General features: G+C 51.8%; 8 protein-coding genes across 8 annotated transcripts; 5 read left to right on the top strand and 3 right to left on the bottom strand.

Annotated features, from left to right (window-relative positions):
* Positions 1-587: 587 nt before the first annotated feature.
* N7473_002201 (alpha,alpha-trehalase) lies at positions 588-3,036 on the top strand (the record flags this gene model as incomplete). Its single annotated transcript, XM_057148141.1, has 5 exons — positions 588-713; positions 786-858; positions 923-1,044; positions 1,097-2,838; positions 2,907-3,036. 5 exons carry the CDS (start codon positions 588-590, stop codon positions 3,034-3,036), a joined length of 2,193 nt encoding a protein of 730 aa, XP_057011795.1.
* Positions 3,037-5,333: 2,297 nt separating this feature from the next.
* N7473_002202 (isocitrate lyase 1) lies at positions 5,334-7,593 on the top strand. Its single transcript, XM_057148142.1, has 4 exons — positions 5,334-5,722; positions 5,790-5,945; positions 6,011-6,906; positions 6,977-7,593. The coding sequence occupies exons 1-4, from the start codon at positions 5,519-5,521 to the stop codon at positions 7,335-7,337; spliced, it is 1,617 nt and encodes a 538-aa protein (XP_057011796.1). The 5' UTR covers positions 5,334-5,518; the 3' UTR covers positions 7,338-7,593.
* Positions 7,594-8,333: 740 nt separating this feature from the next.
* Positions 8,334-10,705, top strand: N7473_002203 (hexadecenal dehydrogenase; the record flags this gene model as incomplete). Its single annotated transcript, XM_057148143.1, has 5 exons — positions 8,334-8,476; positions 8,550-8,780; positions 8,865-9,664; positions 9,720-10,079; positions 10,656-10,705. The coding sequence occupies 5 exons, from the start codon at positions 8,334-8,336 to the stop codon at positions 10,703-10,705; spliced, it is 1,584 nt and encodes a 527-aa protein (XP_057011797.1).
* A 317-nt stretch (positions 10,706-11,022) lies between these two features.
* N7473_002204 (uncharacterized protein) lies at positions 11,023-12,715 on the bottom strand (the record flags this gene model as incomplete). Its single annotated transcript, XM_057148144.1, has 5 exons — positions 11,023-11,861; positions 11,931-12,167; positions 12,253-12,368; positions 12,432-12,540; positions 12,607-12,715. 5 exons carry the CDS (start codon positions 12,713-12,715, stop codon positions 11,023-11,025), a joined length of 1,410 nt encoding a protein of 469 aa, XP_057011798.1.
* Positions 12,716-14,200: 1,485 nt separating this feature from the next.
* On the bottom strand, positions 14,201-16,191 carry N7473_002205 (putative AP-3 adaptor complex subunit mu; the record flags this gene model as incomplete). Its single annotated transcript, XM_057148145.1, has 3 exons — positions 14,201-15,608; positions 15,676-16,095; positions 16,148-16,191. The coding sequence occupies 3 exons, from the start codon at positions 16,189-16,191 to the stop codon at positions 14,201-14,203; spliced, it is 1,872 nt and encodes a 623-aa protein (XP_057011799.1).
* Positions 16,192-16,407: 216 nt separating this feature from the next.
* On the top strand, positions 16,408-16,741 carry N7473_002206 (uncharacterized protein; the record flags this gene model as incomplete). Its single annotated transcript, XM_057148146.1, has 2 exons — positions 16,408-16,492; positions 16,560-16,741. 2 exons carry the CDS (start codon positions 16,408-16,410, stop codon positions 16,739-16,741), a joined length of 267 nt encoding a protein of 88 aa, XP_057011800.1.
* A 451-nt stretch (positions 16,742-17,192) lies between these two features.
* N7473_002207 (uncharacterized protein) lies at positions 17,193-17,996 on the bottom strand (the record flags this gene model as incomplete). The annotated part of the gene is made up of 1 exon (XM_057148147.1): positions 17,193-17,996. The coding sequence occupies one exon, from the start codon at positions 17,994-17,996 to the stop codon at positions 17,193-17,195; it is 804 nt and encodes a 267-aa protein (XP_057011801.1).
* Positions 17,997-18,686: 690 nt separating this feature from the next.
* Positions 18,687-22,344, top strand: N7473_002208 (uncharacterized protein; the record flags this gene model as incomplete). Its single annotated transcript, XM_057148148.1, has 6 exons — positions 18,687-18,794; positions 18,909-18,935; positions 18,999-19,139; positions 19,213-21,276; positions 21,339-22,178; positions 22,240-22,344. The coding sequence occupies 6 exons, from the start codon at positions 18,687-18,689 to the stop codon at positions 22,342-22,344; spliced, it is 3,285 nt and encodes a 1,094-aa protein (XP_057011802.1).
* Between the last annotated feature and the right edge of the window lie 12 nt (positions 22,345-22,356).

Consider the following 22,356-nt stretch of genomic DNA (forward strand, 5'->3'; position numbering starts at 1 on the left):
TAAGAAGAAACTATAAGCAGCGCATCTGGCGGGAGGCGTCGATTATCGCGGCCAACAAAGAAGTGTGTGTCCACTGTTCCTGTCCCCGCTGTTATCACCATCTCTTATCGGAGGCAACGCGGAGTGGAGCGGCGACATCATCATCGCTCGCATGAGATCATTGCTGTAATCAAGATCATCCATCCCACCATAATCCATCTCACACAATAATTGTTTATTCAAAACCCCTCCAAGACATTGCAATACTCTTAGACGGTTTGTCCAACTGTCTTAGACTGACTCATTGTACAAACAAAGTTTTTTCCCACTTATCTCTCGACCGATACCATCCAAATCGTCCACTCGGAGTCGAGCCCACACACAGCCATCCTCTTTACCTTTTCAAAGAATATTGGAACACACACTTCGCTGCTACTGTTGTTGCTACTCCCGCCACTCCTGTTGTTGTTGTTGCTGCTGCTATTACGAGAGACAGGCCGACTCCCCGAAAAGTCGGTGTACAGCCACAAGCCCTCCCTTGCGTTACGCACGATCGGAGTCTAGTTGTGCTCTCCGACCTTCCTCTCCCTCCGCCCCCGCGACATACCATGACCTCGTCAAATGGGAACCACAAACGGGTGCCATCCCTTGATCCCTTTTCGCACCCTGATGTCTACTACGGCGATGAAGATTCCCTTGCAAGGATCAGAGATCGCAGACGCGCGTTTTCGACGGTAAGCAGCCACAGCGCCTGTGCGGCGACCCCGCGGATCGACGACCCCTGCTCACTCTTATCGTGCGTCTAGAGCGTGAAGGACTACAACCGTGGAGATATCTCTGAGTTACTGGGTACATTGCCATCGAGACGAGGTAGTCACGGTATGCACATCACCTATCAGGACCTCAACGATACCAGGAGGCAGCTAGCTGACCGGCCGATCAGATGAGTCTTCGGGACAACCTCGCAAGTTCCTCATCAATGTGGATGAGACGCTCGATGCCCTGCTGAAGCAGGAGGATACCGATAAGAACATGCAGATCACAATCGAAGATCTTGGACCTAAGGTGCGCTACTTGCCGATCGTCATTGATCTGGGTTGGCTGCTGATCAACATAGACACTCTCTGTCGGAACTGCAGGATCGTCGGGACACAACCGCGTCGACGTACGCGGTACCTACATGCTTTCCAACCTCCTGCAGGAGCTTACCATTGCCAAAGACTACGGTCGCAAGCACATTGTTCTTGATGAGGAACGTTTGAGCGAGAACCCAGTTGCCCGCCTCTCGCGACTCATCAAGAACTCCTTCTGGAAGGCACTGACAAGACGTATCGATGGGTCCAACATTGAGGTCGCGGGCAAGGATCCCAAGGACTGGACTGATGACCCGCGACCCCGTATCTATATCCCCCCTGGTGCTCCCGAACAATTCGAATACTACTCCAAGATTGCCGCGGAGCATCCAGAGCTTCGCCTTGATGTGGTGATGCTTGATGCCGACATTACTTCTGACTATGTCATGAAGCTCAAGCAGAAGCCTGGATTGCTGGCCTTGGCAATGACCAAGAAGCACAACGACGAAACTGGGGAGGATGAATACACTGGTGTCCCATTCGTGGTTCCGGGAGGTCGTTTCAATGAGCTCTACGGATGGGATAGCTACATGGAGTCCTTGGGTCTCCTCGTGAGCGATCGCGTTGATCTTGCCAAGGGCATGGTCATCAACTTCTGCTTTGAAATAAAGCACTACGGCAAGATTCTCAACGCGAATCGCTCCTACTACCTGACCCGCTCGCAGCCTCCATTCTTGACCGATATGGCTCTGCGGGTGTATGAGCGCATCAAGAACGATCCTGATTCGAGAGAGTTCTTGCGGAACGCCGTTCTTGCCGCTATCAAGGAATATTACAGTGTCTGGGCCGCTGAGCCGCGCCTTGACCCTGTAACTGGTCTCTCGAGATATCGCCCCGAGGGCTGGGGTGTACCGCCAGAGACGGAGCCTACTCACTTCATCCATTTGCTGATGCCGTATGCCGAGAAGCACGGTATGAGCTTCGAGGACTTTGTTGAGGCGTACAACTCGCGCGCTGTGGTCGAGCCTGAACTCGACGAATACTTCCTGCATGATCGTGCTGTCCGCGAGTCCGGCCACGATACCAGCTATCGTCTGGAGCGGGTATGCGGCAACCTGGCCACCGTTGACCTCAACTCCCTGCTGTACAAATACGAGGTCGACATTGCACGCATCATCCGTATTCACTTCAAGGACAAGCTCGAAATCCCCATCGAGTTCCGCACGCCCTCCACCAAAGACATCACGACCGAGTCTTCGTCGACCTGGGATCGCCGTGCCCGCAAGCGCAAGCAGCGCATGGATCAGCTTCTCTGGGACGCCGACAAGGGCATGTTCTTCGACTACGACACCGTCAAGCAGCAGCGCACCGACTACGAGACTGCAACCACATTCTGGGCACTGTGGGCTGGATTGGCCACGCCCGCGCAAGCTGCGACAATGGTGGCCAAGGCCCTACCTCGGCTTGAAGCTTACGGCGGTCTAGTCTCCGGTACGGAAGAGTCGCGTGGCCCGGTAGGCTTGGAGCGCCCGAACCGGCAGTGGGACTTCCCCTACGGCTGGGCGCCGCAGCAGATGCTCGCGTGGACGGGTTTCCTACGATACGGTTACCAGGAGGAAGCAGAGCGGTTGGCGTACAAGTGGTTGTACATGATCACCAAGGCCTTTGTCGACTTCAATGGTGTAGTTGTTGAGAAATATGATGTGACCCGCCCGATTGACCCGCACCGGGTCGATGCCGAGTACGGCAATCAGGGAACCGATTTCAAGGGGGCGCCACGTGAAGGGTAAGTTTTGCTCGGCTCCTTTTTCCCAGACTTTTTCTGGAACTCCTGCTAATGCGTGGTATTTATAGGTTCGGCTGGGTTAATGCCAGCTATGTGTATGGCCTTGAGATTCTCAATGCGCATATGAGGCGCTCGTTGGGTGCTATCACCCCGTACGAGACGTACAAGAAGGCTGTTGATGCATCGGATGCATTTTAAGTGGCCTTGAAATGCCATTGTAATTTTTGGCCTTTGGTTCAGGACTGCATTTGGTCTTGGACTGGACGTGGTGGTTTCAGTAGAGGTCAGCAGAACGGAAAAAGCATGCATTTAGAAAGTGAGTATTGAAACTTTTGGAGAGGCTTTATATGTCTTCTATTGGAGCAAGGCGAGGTGTCATGTCAGATAAGCCCAGTGTTATACCATGTGTTGGTATAGGTACGCTGTGTTGAAATGGCTTCACAGCTGGTGAGTGGTTTGCGACTACTATTGCAATGAAATAGCATCGCAGATATCAGTACTTGGTTATTACATTACATGTTTAGCTCTGACGCAATGCAATTTGACTTCCATCAACAAAGAAAAAGCCTCAACATTTCCCAAACAGGTCATCATCATGCGTAAACCCCGCAAGTTACCATCCAGTCAGAAGGGAGTAAAGGCAAAGTCAAGTTCCTAACGCCTGAATGGAGTCAAGAAACACGGCAGCAGCGAAAATAACCCGGCTCCCTTTCGGCAAGGCCCCTAACCCGGTCAACCTCCGAACTATAGGTTTTAGGGATCCCGAATTGTAGACGCTAGTATCGGGCTCCCCGCAGGAGATGTACTACAATACTAGTAACTGTTGTCTGTATGTACCCTAAGAACTACTAGCCAGGTTAGTGCCTGCAGGTTCGACAATTCTACGGGAGGGGCAAAGTGTCAGGGCGACCCTGGATTTCCCGAGGTTAATTCTCGTTGGCGGCGAGGGCGGTATTAGGTATGTATCTGGTGATACGGCGTCTGTAACAGCGATTGTTTCTTTGAGAAGATCCAATCTGGCTGTTCATTGATGCGATCGTATTGACTTGGTTGATTGACTGGGATGATATAGAGAAGTGGATGTTGGGTTTGTAGTTCCCTTTTATATCACTCCATCGTTGAAGTACAAATAACCTTAAGATATCTCGGCGTCGAGGTCCTATGGGAATCGCCGAGGAGGGAATCTTGAGGGGGGGAATAGCGACTAATACCGATCTGTCTACGGAGTATTGAGATTCCAGTACGACCACAGATATCTGGAGCTTGTAATACACGCTGCGTAGTCAGCGTGAAAATGAGCCGAGGTCCAACGAAGAGGGCTTAGTTTGAGTCATTTCGAGGATCATTCAGGTGGATCACCTTAAAATTGTATTGGTTTTGATACATTGAAATTGGTGTGTGGCGGTGTTTGCGGTTCCGGTTTGTGTTCGTGCGATGTTCGAGTCGAGTGATGAGGGAAATATAGTCGAAAAACTGAGGCGGGACCTATGAACGTTGGAGGTAGATAGCTGAGTCGATACATGCTCCGAAACTATCGTGGTGATATATAGTAGATCAGAGACAATAGAGGCATAATGAAGGTACAAGAAGGGATTCATCTTCAGCTCTCATAAGCCTAGAGAATTCATGGAAACGTCTTGCTTCAAAATGAAGATGCTCAGATGTTCACAGATGTTCGGTGGAGATGCACCGAATACCGGGGCATGACAGAACGGTATCAATGACTCAGGCAGACATAGCGTTTTCGACATTTCAACATTCTGGACTTCTACACCGATCACAGTGAAATGTCTAGAAAAAAAGATTATAAGCCGATGACGGACATTCCTGGGAGTTGATCACACGACAGTCAACTCCTTCATTGATCTATCCTGCGGGTTCAACCAGGCTCTTATCATGAAACTCCGACTGCAACCGCACGTGAAAGTTGCGACACGTATTGTCAGGTATCGCAAGCATGTGTCCAACGACGTCATTTACATTTTCGCCATCCCGGGTTCCTCACGTTCTTCTATGCGCCTACCAATTTGATAATTGCATTTCAAATGAGTAGGAAATGAATCCCGATAGTAGTCTTTAGAGATACCGATTCAAATCAGACTCTTAAAATGTGAGTCACCACGAAAAAAAGCCTACAATACAACATCGTGGCGGATATTCTCCCGCCTGCGGGTGCTCCAGAGCGCCGAGCACAGCTCGTCCATTAGACCGAGGATCTCCAGAGTTTGGATCCTCTTTTCCGAACCACCGCACCCGCCTTCCGCGTTTCGGAGCGACGCCCGTGAATACTGAATTTCTACTGGGTCATTTGATGGAGCTGACTGTACTCTTTCAATGGCATTGCCTAGGCTTCCAGGGTTTCGACCACTGCCTGTCCACCCGGTGAGCCGAGCGTTTACCGACCTGATTGACCTGCTGGTGACGCGACGCATTCGCAAAAGTAAATAAGTACCCCGGGTTTCCTGCTGGCTTGTGATTGAGCTCTTTTTTTTACTCCTACTCTTTGAACTCGTGATTGTGCTTCTTTTTTGGCGACAACTCTCCCCTCCTCGTCGCGCATTGTCTAGACCTTTGTTGGCTCGACTATAATACATATTCATATTCACACCTTTTTGGCAGCGTCGTCGCCCTCCCCCTTTCTGTATTCTATATACTATACCCCCTTCTCTTAAATTGCAACATGGGTCTCCACGAGGATGAGGACCGCAAGTATGCGGAGGATGTCCAGGCTGTCCAGAACTGGTGGAAGGACTCTCGGTGGCGCTTCACCAAGCGTCCCTTCACTGCCGAGCAGATTGTTGCTAAGCGTGGCAATCTGACCATCAACTACCCCTCTGGTGTGCAGGCAAAGAAGCTCTGGGGAATTCTGGAGCAAAACTGGCAGGTATGGATTGAATTGCGGCAGCAGAAATTGACGGGACGAATTGCTAACACGGGGTTACCATGAATAGAACAAGGAGGCTAGCTACACCTATGGCTGCCTCGAGCCCACAATGATCACCCAGATGTGCAAGTTTTTGGATACAATCTACGTCTCTGGCTGGCAGAGCTCGTCCACGGCCTCGTCCACTGATGAGCCCTCTCCCGATCTTGCGGACTACCCTATGGTGGGTACAACAGAATTGAACGATGCCGAGGTAAAGAAGTATACAGCTAACAATAATTTTCATAGGACACCGTCCCTCGCAAGGTGAACCAGCTGTTCATGGCTCAGCTCTTCCACGATCGAAAACAGCGCGAGGAGCGCATTACTACCCCCAAGGACCAACGCTCCAAGGTCGCCAATGTCGACTATCTCCGTCCCATCATTGCTGATGCCGACACCGGTCACGGTGGTCTGACTGCCGTCATGAAGTTGACCAAGCTGTTCGTCGAGCGTGGCGCGGCTGGTATTCACATCGAGGACCAGGCTCCCGGTACCAAGAAGTGCGGCCACATGGCCGGTAAGGTTCTGGTCCCTATCAGCGAGCACATCAACCGCCTGGTTGCCATCCGTGCCCAGGCCGATATCATGGGCACTGATCTCCTTGCCATTGCCCGTACCGACTCCGAAGCCGCCACTCTCATCACCTCCTCCATCGATCACCGTGACCACGCCTTCATCGTCGGCTCTACCAACCCTAACCTCGAGGCCCTGAATGACCTGATGTTCGCTGGCGAACAGGCCGGCAAGAACGGTCCCCAGCTGCAGGCCATTGAGGACCAGTGGACTGCTCAGGCTGGTCTCAAGCTCTTCAACGATGCCGTCATTGACACTATCAATGCTGGCTCCCACTCCGATAAGAAGGGTCTGATCGAGCAGTACCTCAAGGCTGCTAAGGGCAAGGGCAACAACGAGGCTCGCGCTATTGCCAAGGGTATCACCGGTGTTGACATTTACTGGAACTGGGATGCTCCCCGTACCCGTGAGGGTTACTACCGCTACCAGGGTGGCACTCAGTGCGCTGTTAACCGTGCCATCGCCTACGCTCCTTTCGCTGATCTGATCTGGATGGAGAGCAAGCTGCCCGACTACAAGCAGGCCAAGGAGTTTGCTGATGGTGTTCACGCCGTCTGGCCCGAGCAGAAGTGAGTCATACATTCCCCTGTCCCTCTTTATATATTTCACCTCATACTAACCTATCTCTCTTCTCTATAGGCTCGCTTACAACCTGTCCCCCTCATTCAACTGGAAGAAGGCCATGCCCCGCGACGAGCAGGAGACCTACATCAAGCGCCTCGGCCAACTGGGTTACTGCTGGCAGTTCATCACCCTGGCCGGTCTGCACACCACCGCGCTCATCTCCCACCAATTCGCCAAGGCCTATGCCCAGAACGGCATGCGCGCCTACGGCGAGCTGGTCCAAGAGCCCGAGATGGAGCAGGGCGTCGACGTCGTCACCCACCAGAAGTGGAGTGGTGCCAACTATGTCGATAACCTGCTCAAGATGGTCTCTGGTGGTGTGAGCAGCACTGCTGCTATGGGCAAGGGTGTGACTGAGGACCAGTTCAAGAACTAAGCGGAGTTCCATATACTCAACTCCGTTATGATCGTATAGAGATGATGAGCCGTTGTATATCTGTTGGGATTTCATTGCGGCGTTTCCTTTTTTTTTTCCAATTTCCTTTGCAGTTCTCTTTTCTTTTCATCTTCTGTCATGTGTGATATAGTCTTGACTTGACCTGATTCCCATCGGCATCCCCTTGGAGATGAGCCGAGTGTCATGTTTTTCTTTGCATAGTTTGAAAATCGAAGCATGAATAATTTTGATCAAACCTCTTTTGAGTTCATCACACTGTAGACAGAAAGTGTCTTAAGCAATAGATGATGAAGCCGACTCAGAATGTTGCCCATGGTGCATTCTCCGTCCAGCGGTCATATTGCCCCTCAAGTCCCGATGCGAGGCGCCTCGAACTAGGCAGTTACGCCAGCACCTAGAACAGCACTTCGTACTTTAAGGTTCAGGACTTGTGTTGCTTTTGCGAACTTGTCGGAAGTCGGGACTCGGAGGTCAACTCATCATTGCGTTTGGCCACACAGCCGCAACCAATCAGAGGCCATACAGGGGCGGCGCCAGTCCTAGTGGGTAAGCGGGGCCGTGTGTGAAGCCGCGGTTGAATGGCGTTGAAGGACCCTGTGGAGTTGGCAACGGTCGGGCTGGGCCATCGAAGTTGGCCTTGGGAGCTGAAACAAAGAAGAGAAGCAAGATGATATGTGTGATCAAACTGGTCTCAATCAACCTTCTGATTCAAGATGTTGAGCTTAGGCAAGGATAATGCTGTTAACCCTATGGAGCAAGAGGGGGTTGAAGAACAAACTAAAAAAAGGAGTCGGAGATCGACACTCTGTACAGCAAATAAGCCGAGCGGAGTGCATGTGCCATGCGGAGAACTCCTCCCTCTTTAAAAAGCGCCCCCTCCGGCCATAGAGCTTCCTTCCCGCGCGCCTCGACACTTATCACTCTCCTGATTTTGTCGAGTTCTTTTTGTTATCGTCCATTAATTTTATATTCAATATGGGTGTCCAGCTTCCCGACCTGCAGTTTACGTCGCTCGAGGTCATCCCCGAGCGCATCTCCACCGTCCGCAAGTCTTTCTTGGAGAACAAGACCCGCGATGTCGAGTTCCGTCTCGTGCAGCTTCGCAAGCTCTACTGGGCGTGAGTACTAGCCCCATAACCGATGGAAATGCTTTGAATTGTTGGAGAGGTGATAGATTGACCTTTTGTGCAGCATCAAGGACCATGAGGAGGAGATCGTCGAGGCTTGTGCCCAGGACTTGAACAAGCCACGCTTCGAGGCCGAGGTCGCGGAGAGCGGTTGGTTGCTCAACGATATCGTCTTCACCACACGCAACCTCCACAAGTGGGTGAAGGATGAGAAGGCTCCCGATATCGAGCTTTCCTTCAAGTTCATGAGCCCCAAGATCCGAAAGGATCCCCTGGGCAGCGTGTTGGTCATCGGGTAAGGACTTGATTTTCCGGACAAACACTCCGATGGTGCAACAGAAGACTAATCGCATCTCTACTTTTTTCCGATTCGATATAGTGCCTTCAACTTCCCCTTCCAGCTCACTATGGGCCCCGTCATCGGTGCCATCGCCGCCGGTAATACCGTCGTCATCAAGCCCTCCGAGAACGCTCCCCGCAGCGCCGCCGTTATGCAAAAGATCTGCGAGGCCTCGCTCGACCCCTCCTGCTACTCCGTCGTTCAAGGTGGTGTCCCCGAGACACAGGCTCTGCTCGCTGAGCGCTGGGATAAGATTTTCTTCACTGGTGGTGCCAACGTTGGTCGTATCATCGCCAAGGCCGCCGCTCCTCACTTGACCCCCGTTGTCCTCGAGCTAGGCGGTATCAACCCGGCCATCGTCACTAAGAATGCCGACCCGCGCCTGGTTGCGCGCCGCATGCTATGGGGCAAGATCTTGAACGCTGGCCAGGTTTGCACGTCGCAGAACTATCTGCTTGTTGATAAGGAAATTGTGCCCAGAGTTATCGAGGAGTTCAAGAAGGCCTATGCAGAGTTCTACCCCAAGGGTGCTAAGAACTCGCCCGATTACTCGCGCATTATCAATGAGGCTCACTTCCAGCGCCTGAAGTCTATGCTCGATAACACTAAGGGCAAGATCTTGCTTGGTGGTACCATGGATGAGAAGGAGCTCTTCATCGAGCCTACCGTTATCCAGGTTGACTCTGTTGAGGATTCGCTGTGCACACAGGAGAGCTTCGGTCCTTTCATTCCAATCTTGCCCGTTGAGAACTTGGACGAAGCTATCAACCTCGCCAACGGCGTTCAGAGCACCCCGCTGGGCCTGTACCCCTTCGGCTCCAAGGCCGAAATTGCTAAGAGTAAGACCGATCTCTCTCACATTCAAACAACCCTGGTACTAACAATCACCTCAAGTTATTAACTCTACCCGCTCCGGTGGTGTCTCCGTCAATGACGCCGCTCTGCACATCCCCACCCTGCCCTTCGGCGGTGTCGGCGAGAGTGGCTACGGTGCCTACCGTGGCCGCTCCAGCTTCGATGTCTGGGTTCACCGCCGCCCCATCACCACCAGCCCTGGCTGGCTCGAGTCTATCCTCTCCATCCGCTACCCACCGTACGCCGGTAAGCTGAGCAAGTTCAAGGCCGCCAGCACTCTGGTGCCGGACTTTGACCGCAGCGGCCAGAAGGTGACGCTTGGCTGGTTGCGCTTCATCCTGACGCTGGGTGGCGGAAGTGCGAAGGCTGGAGCTGGCCGTGCTGTTGTTGCTGCTGCTCGTGAGTAGATACCCATTTCCTCCATCTTTTGATTTTCTATCTGCTTCTTTTTTTCGGCTCCGATTTCGGTTTCACGATCTACACGATCTATTCCCCCTTTGGCTTTCTTTTTTTGCCATGTCATTCGACATCTTTCCTATGTCTTTTCTCATATTTCTTTTCGTTTCTGCCTTGTCACGACGGAAGGAGACGACATATCGTGATTAGGGCTCATACCATGGCATGTACTCATCGACATGTCGACGCCCTGATCAGCCATTTGAGACTCTTTGATACCCCCCGTATACCCCCTTGAAATTTCGGTCTGATCTTTTTTCCCATCTTGCTCTGGCTATCGAATCTAGCCACTTCACCTTCTTCCCCTTCGCATACCTCTCCCATCCTCCTGTTCTTTCCTCTCCAATTCCCCTCCCCTCCCAACCGGATACCTAGAGGAAAAACCGCGTACCCTTAAGTGTCATAATCTTAATTGAATCTACCTCTCTTCTTGGTTCTGTCTGGTTACCGCAAGCGCTGTACCCCCAAAAAGCCCTGTTCTGAAGAAAAAGCAAAAACCTTGTCTAACGTGCTCTGTAGTTGCCTACTTCGTGCTCCAAGTCCTCGAAAAACGATCGTCGAAATTGTGATCTTCCACTGGTGGAGAAATGGACCAATGGGAGACTTTGGAGATCCCCATTAGGTTGGGATTTTAGCTTTTGGATGGGTTCTTTGTTTTTTGTGTAACTAGTATAGTAACTATCTGTATGCAGCAAGATGTTCGGACTACCGGGTCATGTGAAATTGAACTGTCGTGTCACTGGTAGCGGCGTGATACAATTTCCATCTTTCCAATGCTTATATTTGCAGCGTACAGTAGTATGTTGAATCAAAGATCTTAATTACCAAATCTATCACTTCATTGCCCTCATCAATTCATCATTACAGTATTTCTATCCTCATCTCCTCAAATCGCCACATTAGCACATGTAAACGCCGGCGTCGTCGCCCCCGAATAATCAGCAATAATCGCCTCGACTGCAGCATACAACCCAGGACCCAGGATAAACAGTCCAACAATCATGATAAAAACATAAACAAGCGTCATAGTCGTCCTCTTTACCCCAGCGAACAATTGTCCCCGGTTAAGCTGCCAATAAGCCACAGCGAAGAAAATGAAACCAAAGAACGAATCAAAGGCCGCACTAAGCAGCGAGAGGAAATCACCCATGCTGGGAACGACTTCGGAAAAGACGAATGCAATTAACCAAATACCAACCATAATCAGACCCCAGACGCCCCATCCAATAACGGTATTGCTGTGGGCGTGTCGGGATTTACCAAGGACTTGATTATAGATGAATTTTGCCGTGACGTTGGCGTAGATAACGCCGATGATGAGCGTGGGCACGATGACGAATCCAAAGGAGGCCTTTTTGTACGCTGTCACGCCGAGACTGCCGAATGCAGGCGCTGTGGAGTACTGGCCCAGATAGCGGAAGCCGATGGCTGGGGGCACGATGAAGAGGATGGCGGAGATACCGGCGAGAACGGCGAGGGCTTTGGGGAAGTCCTGCGGGCGTTCCATTTCGGCGATGAATGTTGGGAAGAGGATTTGTGGGACCCAGAGGAAGGTGATGTTTAGTACGGCGTTCATGCAGGCCACCCAGGTCGTGCCGGGGAGGGGGAAGGCGTAGGTTTTGACGGGTCCGTCGGTGGGATAGTCGCCATTGTACCCGTATCCCGGGGCCTTCTCGATGCCGACGAAGACGAGGAATAGAAGGATGGCGATACCCATGCATGCAGCTATATCATTGGGGTGTTAGTGGGGTGCAATTTTAAAGTTTCCTCTGTAGGGAAGCACGCAGTACTAACAAGAAAACATCGACATGAAGCTAACATGGCGGAGAGTTCGTGGCGCAGACATTATAATGCCCATGATAGTCGCAATGACAGAGAACACAGCTGTGCATAGCGAGTGGCCCGATAGAGTGTTCAGGACCTTGGCTCCGGTGAGAACGTGGAAGCCAATCAGCAAGATGTTGTTGGCAAGAAGCAAAGAGAAGACATAGGCGCCTTTGCTTTGGCCGAACACATAGTATCCAAAATCACCTAAATTTCAAACATCAATCAGTATAAGTCGAAAAGGGTACACAACCAATATAATCCAGCCCTCGGACACTCCACATTCACTCACAGATATCCTTAATTTGCGGGTGTTTCATGATATACTTGTGCATGGTGATAGAAGTAATCCAGAATATGACACCGGCGAGAACCATGGTGATGATACCGGGAACCCATCCGAGGACTCTGGAGGTGCAAGCAAAGGTTAGCCTCGACAACGCTATATTCATCGCGATGCCATCAACTCACGAGAGAGACCAGGTTTGCGCCATGATAGCCAAGCAGACCTGGTCACCAGCCAAGAGAACGGCGGTTTTCTGCCAGGACATGGTTCGGAGCTTAATTTCATGTTGGTGATCTAGATCAACGCCGTTAGGACAAAGCAGGTCCAGAAATCAGCCTTCCTCGGAGATTTGTCGCCTACCTTCCGCCACCAAGGCTGTGATTGTATCGATGGAGCTCGACTCATCGACCTCAGCGCCCAGAACATGGCCGGGCTGTTGCTTCTCGTCAATCTCTTTGATCTTGGACATGATAAATGACAGAGGGGAGGGTGGATGACAAAAAATAAGAAAAAGCGCAGAGTAGAACCTAGGCAAACAGTAGAAAGAAAAAAAATCCAGAGAGAACCAAAAAGGTCTCGATCTACAGACCCTGCAGCAATTTAAAGCAAGCTGACCCCAGTCCACGCAAAAAGAAAAATAAGAAAAAAAAATTACACGTGGATGACAAGGTCGTGATTACCTCGCGCCATAATTGCCTTTCTTTGGCGACGAGTCACTCTATACCAAACTGATCTCTAGCGTCAGTTCCTCTCTACGCAACTAACCTATGAGAGAAGAGCTGGTAGTGCCGGTAGGGTACCTATTCGTGTCCCACGGATCCATCCCGAGCACCAGAGGCCTGGAAATTCCAGCGAAACACGAATAGGATCTAATTTCCATAGAAATTACCATAGAAAAGAAAAAAAGCAGGGGTCGTTGCGGTCTCGCAATGGCGTGATAATTAAGCAAATCGCGAATCGACGATTAACCGGACTAGTTGGGTTTAGTTTGTTGAGCGGGACATGTGGGCTTATCGGCCTGGCCGGCCTGGTCTCATTCGAGGATGCGGATTGCTGTCTGACTGGTAGCGTCCCAGGGGATTGTGATTGGTGTGTCTGCAGTGAGATCGGAGAACTGTGCAGATGGATTTTGTGCAACTATGGCCGAGGGGAAAGTGTCAAGCTGATTTAGGAGATTGGTCGAGCTCGGGATTGGGGTTGGGCTGGGCGGCATTTGGGGAAGGGAGGGGGTTAGGTGAGGAGTCATAAGTAAGCTGGAGAAGCATATGGATGATCGAGATCGAACTTAATCTTCAAGGGTGAAACTTAAGAGGTGTGTTATGGCGACAGGTGGGAGAAGTATATTTTGGTAGACAGTGCATCCCTTGGGACATCCACTGTGAAGGTATTCTAACACTATCTATCTCCTCTATACCACTAGTAGGACGGAAATATATAGTGCATCTCAACAACCAAAACGTGACCATGTCTACGCAACAAATATTAACCCTCACAACCCAACCTCTAACATTGAAAAGTAAATCCTACATCCCATAGATCACCATGCCGCCCTCAGCCGCTCGCGAAATATCATTTGCTATCACAAGATATGTACCTAGGAGGCCTCACCCCGACGTCCCTGGATAGACCCTATCAATTTTAGCTCTCATCCAAGCTTTCCCCACGAAGGGACCAAACTTGGCGGCTGATTGGGCGGACTTACGTCGCTCTTATATACATTGTCGGGTAGTTTGGGTAAGTTGGGGATGGACCAGGGGCTGGCAGGGGTCTACAAGGGTAAATTGGAAGTGATAAGGTTACGGTGTGGGTGTTTTTTCCGATTTGCTTTTGGGGCTGGGATGCCTAGAGCTGGATCTATGTGTGTCTGAATTGTATGTTTCATTCGTTATTCGTGTCATCACGTCACAACTCCTAAATTTCACATTTGGATTTTTATCGAAATCGAGAATTATTGTCAACAACGCCGCTCCACACCGCGTTTGCTGACGCAGATATATTTCACCCCCTTGTATGGCTTGACACTCTCTCCTAGACCGCGGCTGCGGCGCTGATCAATATTCAGACTCTCAACCTTGATACCCGAGGGCAGCCAACCGCGGACGGAGAAGGATACTGAGGCTGAGTTCGGCATTAGGCTGGCATTGATTTGGGCCTTGGTTCTGCGCGGGGCGGGGCGGGAGGTAGAAGAAGAGGAAGGTGTGAAGAAGGCAGGGAGTTGAGAGGAGGAATGGGCGAAGGATGGCGGTTGTGGTGTTTGAGGTTTGGAATGATCGGGAGAAGGTGTTTTGACTTTGACTCGTTCTTCCGATACGCCTTCAGCGGGGATTTCGCCGGATTCTTCAGCCGCCCGAGACTTTTTGCTGGACTTCTTCTTTTTCTTCTTTCGTTTGGAAGGGTCTCGGCTCTTTCGGGTGCTGCTTGTAGTTGGGTCATAAGAAGCCGGAGCCTCGTAGTAACCCTGGAGGAGGTTTGTATCGGCATCTTCATCTTCCAGACTATCGTCTAGATCCTCATCAGGGGATGGGTAGCCGGACACGGTGCAGCGAAGGGTTGCGGTGCCGGATATCGTCCCAGCATCCTTGCCTGTAGGAACTCGCCATTCAATAAGACCAGTGGCATGTGTGAACTGCGCATCACCACGACTGGCCTGCAGATCCGTGATGTGCCGCACAGATTTGGAAATAGGGACGGTCACAACCACTTCCTCTAGTACCGGCCCAGAGGAATTACCACTACCACCGCCAAGGAAAGAGGGCGTGGAGGTCCCAGATCCGCCCCGCGATGCGGTTGGTCGCGAAGAAGAGGTCTGTCCCGGGAAATTGGTGTTCAGAGTCAACCGAACCTCAAAGTCGGCACCCGAAGGACCCAGTGACTTTCGGATATCCACAATAGCTGGGAGGAATAGTTTCTCCATGTGACTAGGCGGTTGATCAAGACTCGGGTCTATGGGGAGGAGATCGACTTCATAGCCTGCTAGAATGAATCGTCCATCTGGAGGCACAAAGCTGAGCTCACCCGGTCGATCCCGCCAACGAGCAAGACGAACACAGGGGTGGAAAACAGGAAGCTCAATCTTGCGCGCCAGAGATTGTTGGCCGCCCGGCGCTGATAATGATAGAAGGAGATCTGGAACACCGGATATCTTCGCGGTAAAGGCGATGGTCCCCGAAACCAAGGCAGAAAGTAACCTGCCTGAGGGGGCCATTGTGACGGATAGAGATTCGATAATGTCGACATATAGCTCATTCGAGGTGTGTCGAACCCCGGAGCGCCGCCAGGGAATTGCGGGGCCTTGGGATGCGCTGGCCGCGGCCAGTGATTGCTTCAGAGGGTTGGTTGTTCCAAGCGTAGGGGTCGAGGTACTAGATGGATCGAAGACTATTAGCAAGGCATCTCAGACAGCATGCATCAACGGGGTCCGGTTCTTACCCAGGTACGCTGATACCTCCGAGGAGCTTCCCCATCCACCCCGGTACCTCCACAACCTCTTGCAACACATTGGGTTCCGTGTTACACACGACTCCGCCATCACATATCTCATGAAGCAACTGCGCCACAACCTCATAATTCGCTTGTATCTTGGTAGAAAGCAACGGGGCGCCGACAAACTCCTCGAGTACATCGACCACGCGATGCAGGAACTCTAGGACCAACAGCGGCTCCGTATCTACCTCAGACACAGCCAGAAACAGGAGATTGGACTGTACAGTTGAGAACACTGTCACCGGAGGTGTGGTTCCGGGGAGGTATATCAAGGACGGTCGCGGGGCAGCATGAGCGAGGTAGAGGGGCAGGATGGCCGCGGCCGATGGCGGGCGGGATCGGTAAACATGCTCGACGAGAGGGGCGCTAGAAGATGAATGTTAGCGTGATTCTCTAACTGGCGAGTCAAATAGCATACTTGTGCTCGTCAAATATGTAGACGGCATCGATCTCGCCGCTCATGGTGACAGTTGTCTGGAGACAAGATGCCTTGGCTCCATATAGCTCGATATGAAGCTCTGCATTCTGCCGCCGAGTCCCGCCTTATGATTACTTTTTGGAGGCGCGTGAGCGATTCCCTCGATAAACTCACTGCCAGATCGAACAAACCAGAGTCTTAGGGTTGAATCGGTCATTTTGTTCTTGAAGCTCCCTGGAGTATCTATTCACACATCCTAAATGTCGTCACCTTCAGAAAACCGCTCCGCCAAACAGGCAATTGCCGATGACAAGTGGGACGACTGTCTGTCCTGCAGAATCACTGGTACGTTTGAATAGCCCCTCAAGATTGCTGAAGACACCGAATCGGGTTACTGATTTTATATCTATAGGTTCCGCTGCATTCGTCGGTCTTGGTGTCTACAGCTACTACACCGGCATGAGCAACCTCCGCAAGCGAGAGCAGGCCATCATGCAAGGCCCAACCAAGTATAAGATGGGATCGCGAAGACTCGGCATTGCCACTATTTCGGCCAGTCTAATTGGTCTGGGAGTCTGGCGGGCCTTTAATTGAGTACATTACCAAATACGGCAATATGGAGCTACACATCTGTGCTAGAAAGTGCTAGAAGCATCGGGTATGCCTGTCATCTGCGGATACTTGTACGATATTTGGAGTTATTTGTATGATATTGATTTGTTGAACCATCACGATTAATGATAGCTGCCACACCGGGTATCACGGTAACACAATTCCTCTATATGCTGTATGGCAGGTATAAGGAAAAGAAAGGGGAAGGGAAGACATGATGTGAAAGGGAGAAAAGGTGAAGAGGAATAGAAAAAGAAACCCAGAAGATATAACCAGAAAAAAAAATGCAGCGAAGCCATATGTATGCAAGAATTCACCTTCCCCAATATGCACCCAAAAAAACACCCCAAGTATCCACCCAGCTGCTGCGTGACAATCAGAAGGAAATGTTCGTCATTTCGTCGAGTTCGTAGAGTCTAGGTAAATGTGGTCCCTAGGTAAACCGGCCGCGTTTCCCTCCTCCAAATGAGTTGTCCCTTCCATTTGGCAGGTTGGATAGGTCAAAGAAATCGGGGAAGTTGAATTTCCTCTTTGATCCTAGACTAGCCGGGGTCTCTCGTGGGGGAGGTCGCGTGGTGGGACAGGAGTGGTTGAGGTTGTGGTTATGGTTGTGGCGATGGGATTGGCGAGGGGTTCGAGGCATGAGGGAGATGTTGACCGGGGCACCCTCCTGTGATAGCGAGGTAGAGTTGTCCGATGATTGCATATCCATGTCGAGCTCCTGGCACTGGGGGAAGGTCGGACCGGCAGTGAACGTAAACACCGTCGGCGATGCAACATTTGCATCTTGGGGTTGCGGAGCGGGGATGGTAGTCTCCGGCCGAGGCACAGCGGCCGGGGTGGCGGGTTGCTGGCGGGATGTAGGTTCAGCAACTGGTGCTTCCTTGCGTGTAATGGTAGGCGTGGCGCTTCGATCAAGCTTCTCCGAGTCCACTCGGTCATCCTCATCGCTCGTCTGAGATGCTGTTCCATCACACTTCTCGGTTGCCCATTGTCGGACCTTCCACCCCTCACCATCACCAAGGCCTAGATTCTCACGGTCCAAGAAATGAAGGAGGTCCTCAATAGCTTCCTGATAGCCTGCCGACCTCGCCTGGGCCTGTTCACAAACAGCATTCTTGTATAGATTGGTGACCGAGAGAGCTGCCGCTTTGAAAGACTGGAGCAGTTGCTCGGATGGCTGCGGGCGTGGTGTTGATTTCGGCAAGGAAGTGTTGAGGGATCTCATAGAGTCCATGGTGGGTATAGGTTGGTGCAAAGCACGATGGTTGGCGTGAGTAGAGAAAGAGGCAAAGGATGTTGTCACAGTGTGGTCAGATGTAGCGGGCCGTACTGCAGCAGTGATGTTGCCACAAATCGGTCGAACAAAGGAAAAATCGGGGTATATGAATGAAAGGAGTGCGGTCCAAAGTTGGAAGGACTCTGGGAAGGGACTGGATCGAATCCCCAGCTCCTATAGTGGTAGAGTGTCGTTCACAGACCAGAGGGGGGGGGGCTAATTAGCAAGTACCCGTTGCTACAGATGATCTTCTGCGCTTTTTGCACTGACCGGGTAACGTGACCCCACCTTGCGGGGAAATCTATTTTCCGAAGTGCTGGTCAATGTGATGAGTCAGCTCTGCACAGGCTGCCTGGGCCAATCAGCGCGTGTCCACTCGCCGCGCTCTCCAGTATTCTTCGGCGCGCCTGGCGTTTCTCTTGCGCTTCCATCTATCTGGATTCTCACCTGCACCTGAGCCAGGTTTCCAATTCATTCCGATTTGTCCTTGCAGTTCAAATTTCTGGAACTGGAGCATCTTCCCTTCGCATCTGTTTCGGCTACTGGTAGCTGTGGTATTTCTATCGAAGTGCGCGACTGGATATCAACTGAAGACGTGATTGTGCCTTTATTGCACTGACATTTGCGCTCTGCGCGCCGAAAGCAACGATGGCACCAGCTGCGACCGACTCGCCATCTCAGGCCGACACACCAATGACGGATGCATATGACGATGCCATTCCATCGATTCCAGTCGATAGTGCAGACGCGCCCCAGGTATGAGATGCTCCTTGAAGTTTCCGATATGGTGGCGGGAGTCAATTCACTCTAGCCCCAATCTGCTTCGCCATGTATTTCGTCGAGCTTTTACTAATTTTGACTCGTCTCTAGAGCTACCAAGATACCCCCGACTACACGGTAATAATGGACTGGACAAATACATTGAGATCGAAATCAGTGACTGATGTCGATTTCATACAGGATTCCGACACCAACCCCAACACAACTGCTAGCAGCGTCGCCGGCGACCTTCTAACAGATGGACGTCGTCGCAGGTCTGAGGCCACTCAGCTGAGGAAAAGCATCCTGGGCAAGAAGCACGGTCGTTTGGACGAGTCCAAGGTAAGCATTACTATACCAAAATCGCTACGTCCTTTGTTCTGTTCAATCAACTAATCATGACCTCTGCGTGCAGGAAGATGATTCGATTCGCCGATTCCGTTACCTCCTTGGCCTCACCGACCTGTTCCGCCACTTCATCCAAACCAACCCCAACCCTCGTATCAAGGAGATTATGGCCGAGATTGATCGTCAGAATGAGGAGCAGGCTGGCAAAGCTCGCAGGGGCTCTTCGCGCTCTGGTGGCGCGAGCGGTGATCGACGCCGTCGCACCGAACAGGAGGAGGATGCTGAACTCCTGCTGGATGAGAAGCGGGGCGGAGAGACTACCACCGTGTTCCGCGAGTCGCCCGCATTCGTTCATGGCCAACTTCGCGACTACCAGATTGCTGGTTTGAACTGGCTCGTCTCTCTCCATGAGAACGGTATCTCCGGTATCCTGGCCGATGAGATGGGTCTTGGAAAGACACTACAGACAATCTCGTTCCTGGGCTACCTTCGCTTCATCTGTGATATCAGCGGACCTCACTTGGTTGCTGTGCCCAAGTCGACACTCGACAACTGGAAGCGTGAATTTGCCAGGTGGATTCCCGACGTTGATGTCCTTGTTCTCCAGGGTGACAAAGAGGAGCGACAGCGCTTGATCAACGAACGATTGGCAGACGAGAATTTCGATGTCTGCATTACCAGCTACGAGATGATTCTCCGAGAGAAATCTGCCTTGAAAAAGCTCCCCTGGGAGTACATCATTATCGACGAGGCTCACCGTATTAAGAATGAGGAATCCTCCTTATCCCAGATCATCCGCCTCTTCAACTCCCGCAATCGACTCTTGATCACCGGAACCCCGCTACAGAACAATCTGCACGAGCTATGGGCCTTGCTCAATTTCTTGCTTCCAGATGTCTTTGGAGATTCGGAGGCATTCGATCAGTGGTTCTCTGGTCAAGACTCCGATCAAGACACCGTGGTGCAACAACTACACCGTGTCCTCCGCCCCTTCTTGCTTCGACGTGTAAAGAGTGATGTCGAGAAGAGTTTGTTGCCGAAGCAGGAGATGAACTTGTACGTTCCCATGGCCGAAATGCAGCGTAAATGGTACCAGAAGATTCTCGAAAAGGATATCGATGCGGTCAACGGAGCTGGTGGCAAGCGCGAGTCAAAGACTCGTCTGTTGAACATTGTCATGCAGTTGCGCAAGTGTTGCAATCATCCTTACCTGTTTGAAGGCGCAGAGCCCGGCCCACCATACACGACTGATGAGCATCTCGTGTTCAATTCCGGCAAAATGTCCATCCTTGACAAGCTTTTGAAACGCATGAAGGCAGATGGCAGCCGTGTACTTATCTTCTCGCAGATGAGCCGTGTTCTTGATATTTTGGAGGATTACTGCGTGTTCCGAGAGTACAAATATTGCCGCATTGACGGTAGCACGGCCCATGAGGACCGCATTGCAGCCATCGACGACTACAATAAGCCAGGGTCGGAGAAGTTCATTTTCCTTTTGACCACCCGCGCGGGTGGTTTGGGTATCAACTTGACTACCGCCGATATCGTGGTGCTCTTCGATAGCGACTGGAACCCCCAGGCTGATCTGCAGGCCATGGACCGTGCTCACCGTATCGGTCAGACTAAGCAGGTGAAGGTCTTCCGGTTTGTTACCGAGAACGCGATCGAGGAAAAGGTCTTGGAGCGGGCGGCCCAGAAACTCCGGTTGGACCAGCTGGTCATCCAGCAAGGCCGGGCCCAGCAGGGCTCTAACAAGGCTGCTTCCAAGGATGAGCTGCTGGGTATGATTCAGCACGGTGCCGCCAATGTCTTCAGCAACAAGGACGCTGGTGAAGATAGCTCGAAGGACCTCACGGAAGATGACTTCGACGCTATCCTCCAAAAGGGTCAAGAAAGGACGGCCAAGTTGAACAAGAAGTACGAGGCATTGGGTATTGATGACTTGCAGAAGTTCAGCTCTGAGAGCGCGTACGAGTGGAATGGCAAGGATTTCACAGACCGCAAGAAGGACATCGGCATGACCTGGATCAATCCTGCCAAGCGTGAGCGTAAGGAGCAGTTCTACTCCATCGACAAGTACTACCGTCAGGCTTTGGCCACCGGTGGTCGTACTGCCGACACTAAGCCGAAGGTACCTCGCCCGCCAAAGCAGATTACAATTCATGACTGGCAGTTCTTCCCCCTGAGTTGCAGGAGCTACAGGCGCAGGAGACTGCCTGGCATCAGAAACAGATCGGCCACAAGGCTGAGCTGCCCGAGGGTCCGGAGGAAACCCTGAGCGAGCGCGAGGCTGATCGAGAGCTCGCCCAATACACGATTGACAATGCCCAGCCCTTGACAGAGGATGAGCAAACCAAGAAGACCGCCATGACCGAGGAAGGCTTCTCAACCTGGAACCGCCGTGACTTCCAACAGTTTGTCAACGGATCAGCCAAGTTTGGGCGCACCGATTACGAAGGCATTGCCACCGAAATTGACAGCAAGGAGCCGGATGAGATTGAGGAATACGCTGCGGTCTTCTGGGAACGCTATTCCGAGATTGAGGATTACCCCAAGTACCTACGGGTGATTGAGCAGGGAGAGGAGAAGCTGCGGAAAATGAACCACCAGCGCAAGATGTTGCGCAAGAAGATGGAGATGTACCGCGTGCCTCTGCAGCAGCTCAAGATCAACTACACCGTGTCTACGACCAACAAGAAGGTTTATACCGAGGAAGAGGACCGCTTCCTACTGGTTATGCTAGACAAGTACGGTGTCGAGGGTGATGGCTTGTTCGAGAAGATCCGGGACGAGGTTCGCGAGTCTCCTCTGTTCCGCTTCGACTGGTTCTTCCTCAGCCGTACCCCCGTCGAGATCAGCCGCCGCTGCACAACATTGCTCAACACCGTGGCCAAGGAGTTCGAGCCCGACACCAAAGACGCCAAGGACACCAAAGCCAATGGCGAGGGCAAGGGCCGCGGTCGCGCCCGTGACGAAGAAGAAGAAATTGATGACGCGGCACCTGCAAAGAAGAAGGCTAAGAATGGCGCCACAGTAAGTACCCGCATCTTGGCGATGGCCTCTCATCACCTTATCTAACCAACTCTTCTCCTAGACTAAGCAAGCGAAGGCCGCCAAGGGCAGCAAGAATGCTTCCACAACAAACTCACGGGCGGGTAGCGTTGCCAACGCACCCAAGACTAAGACCCGGAAGCGATGAAGTGACTGCCCA

The sequence above is a fragment of the Penicillium subrubescens genome, assembly GCF_028828155.1.
Source record: "Penicillium subrubescens strain IBT 31985 chromosome Unknown utg000002l_segment0_segment0, whole genome shotgun sequence".
Lineage (NCBI taxonomy): Eukaryota > Fungi > Ascomycota > Eurotiomycetes > Eurotiales > Aspergillaceae > Penicillium > Penicillium subrubescens.

Excerpts from the sequence above, each read along its gene's own strand:
- N7473_002202 (XM_057148142.1), top strand. The coding sequence starts at position 5,519 with ATGGGTCTCCACGAGGATGAGGACCGCAAGTATGCGGAGGATGTCCAG. Across the intron at positions 5,723-5,789 it reads TTCTGGAGCAAAACTGGCAG|AACAAGGAGGCTAGCTACAC; the intron begins GTATGGATTGAA and ends TACCATGAATAG. Across the intron at positions 6,907-6,976 it reads GCCGTCTGGCCCGAGCAGAA|GCTCGCTTACAACCTGTCCC; the intron begins GTGAGTCATACA and ends TCTTCTCTATAG.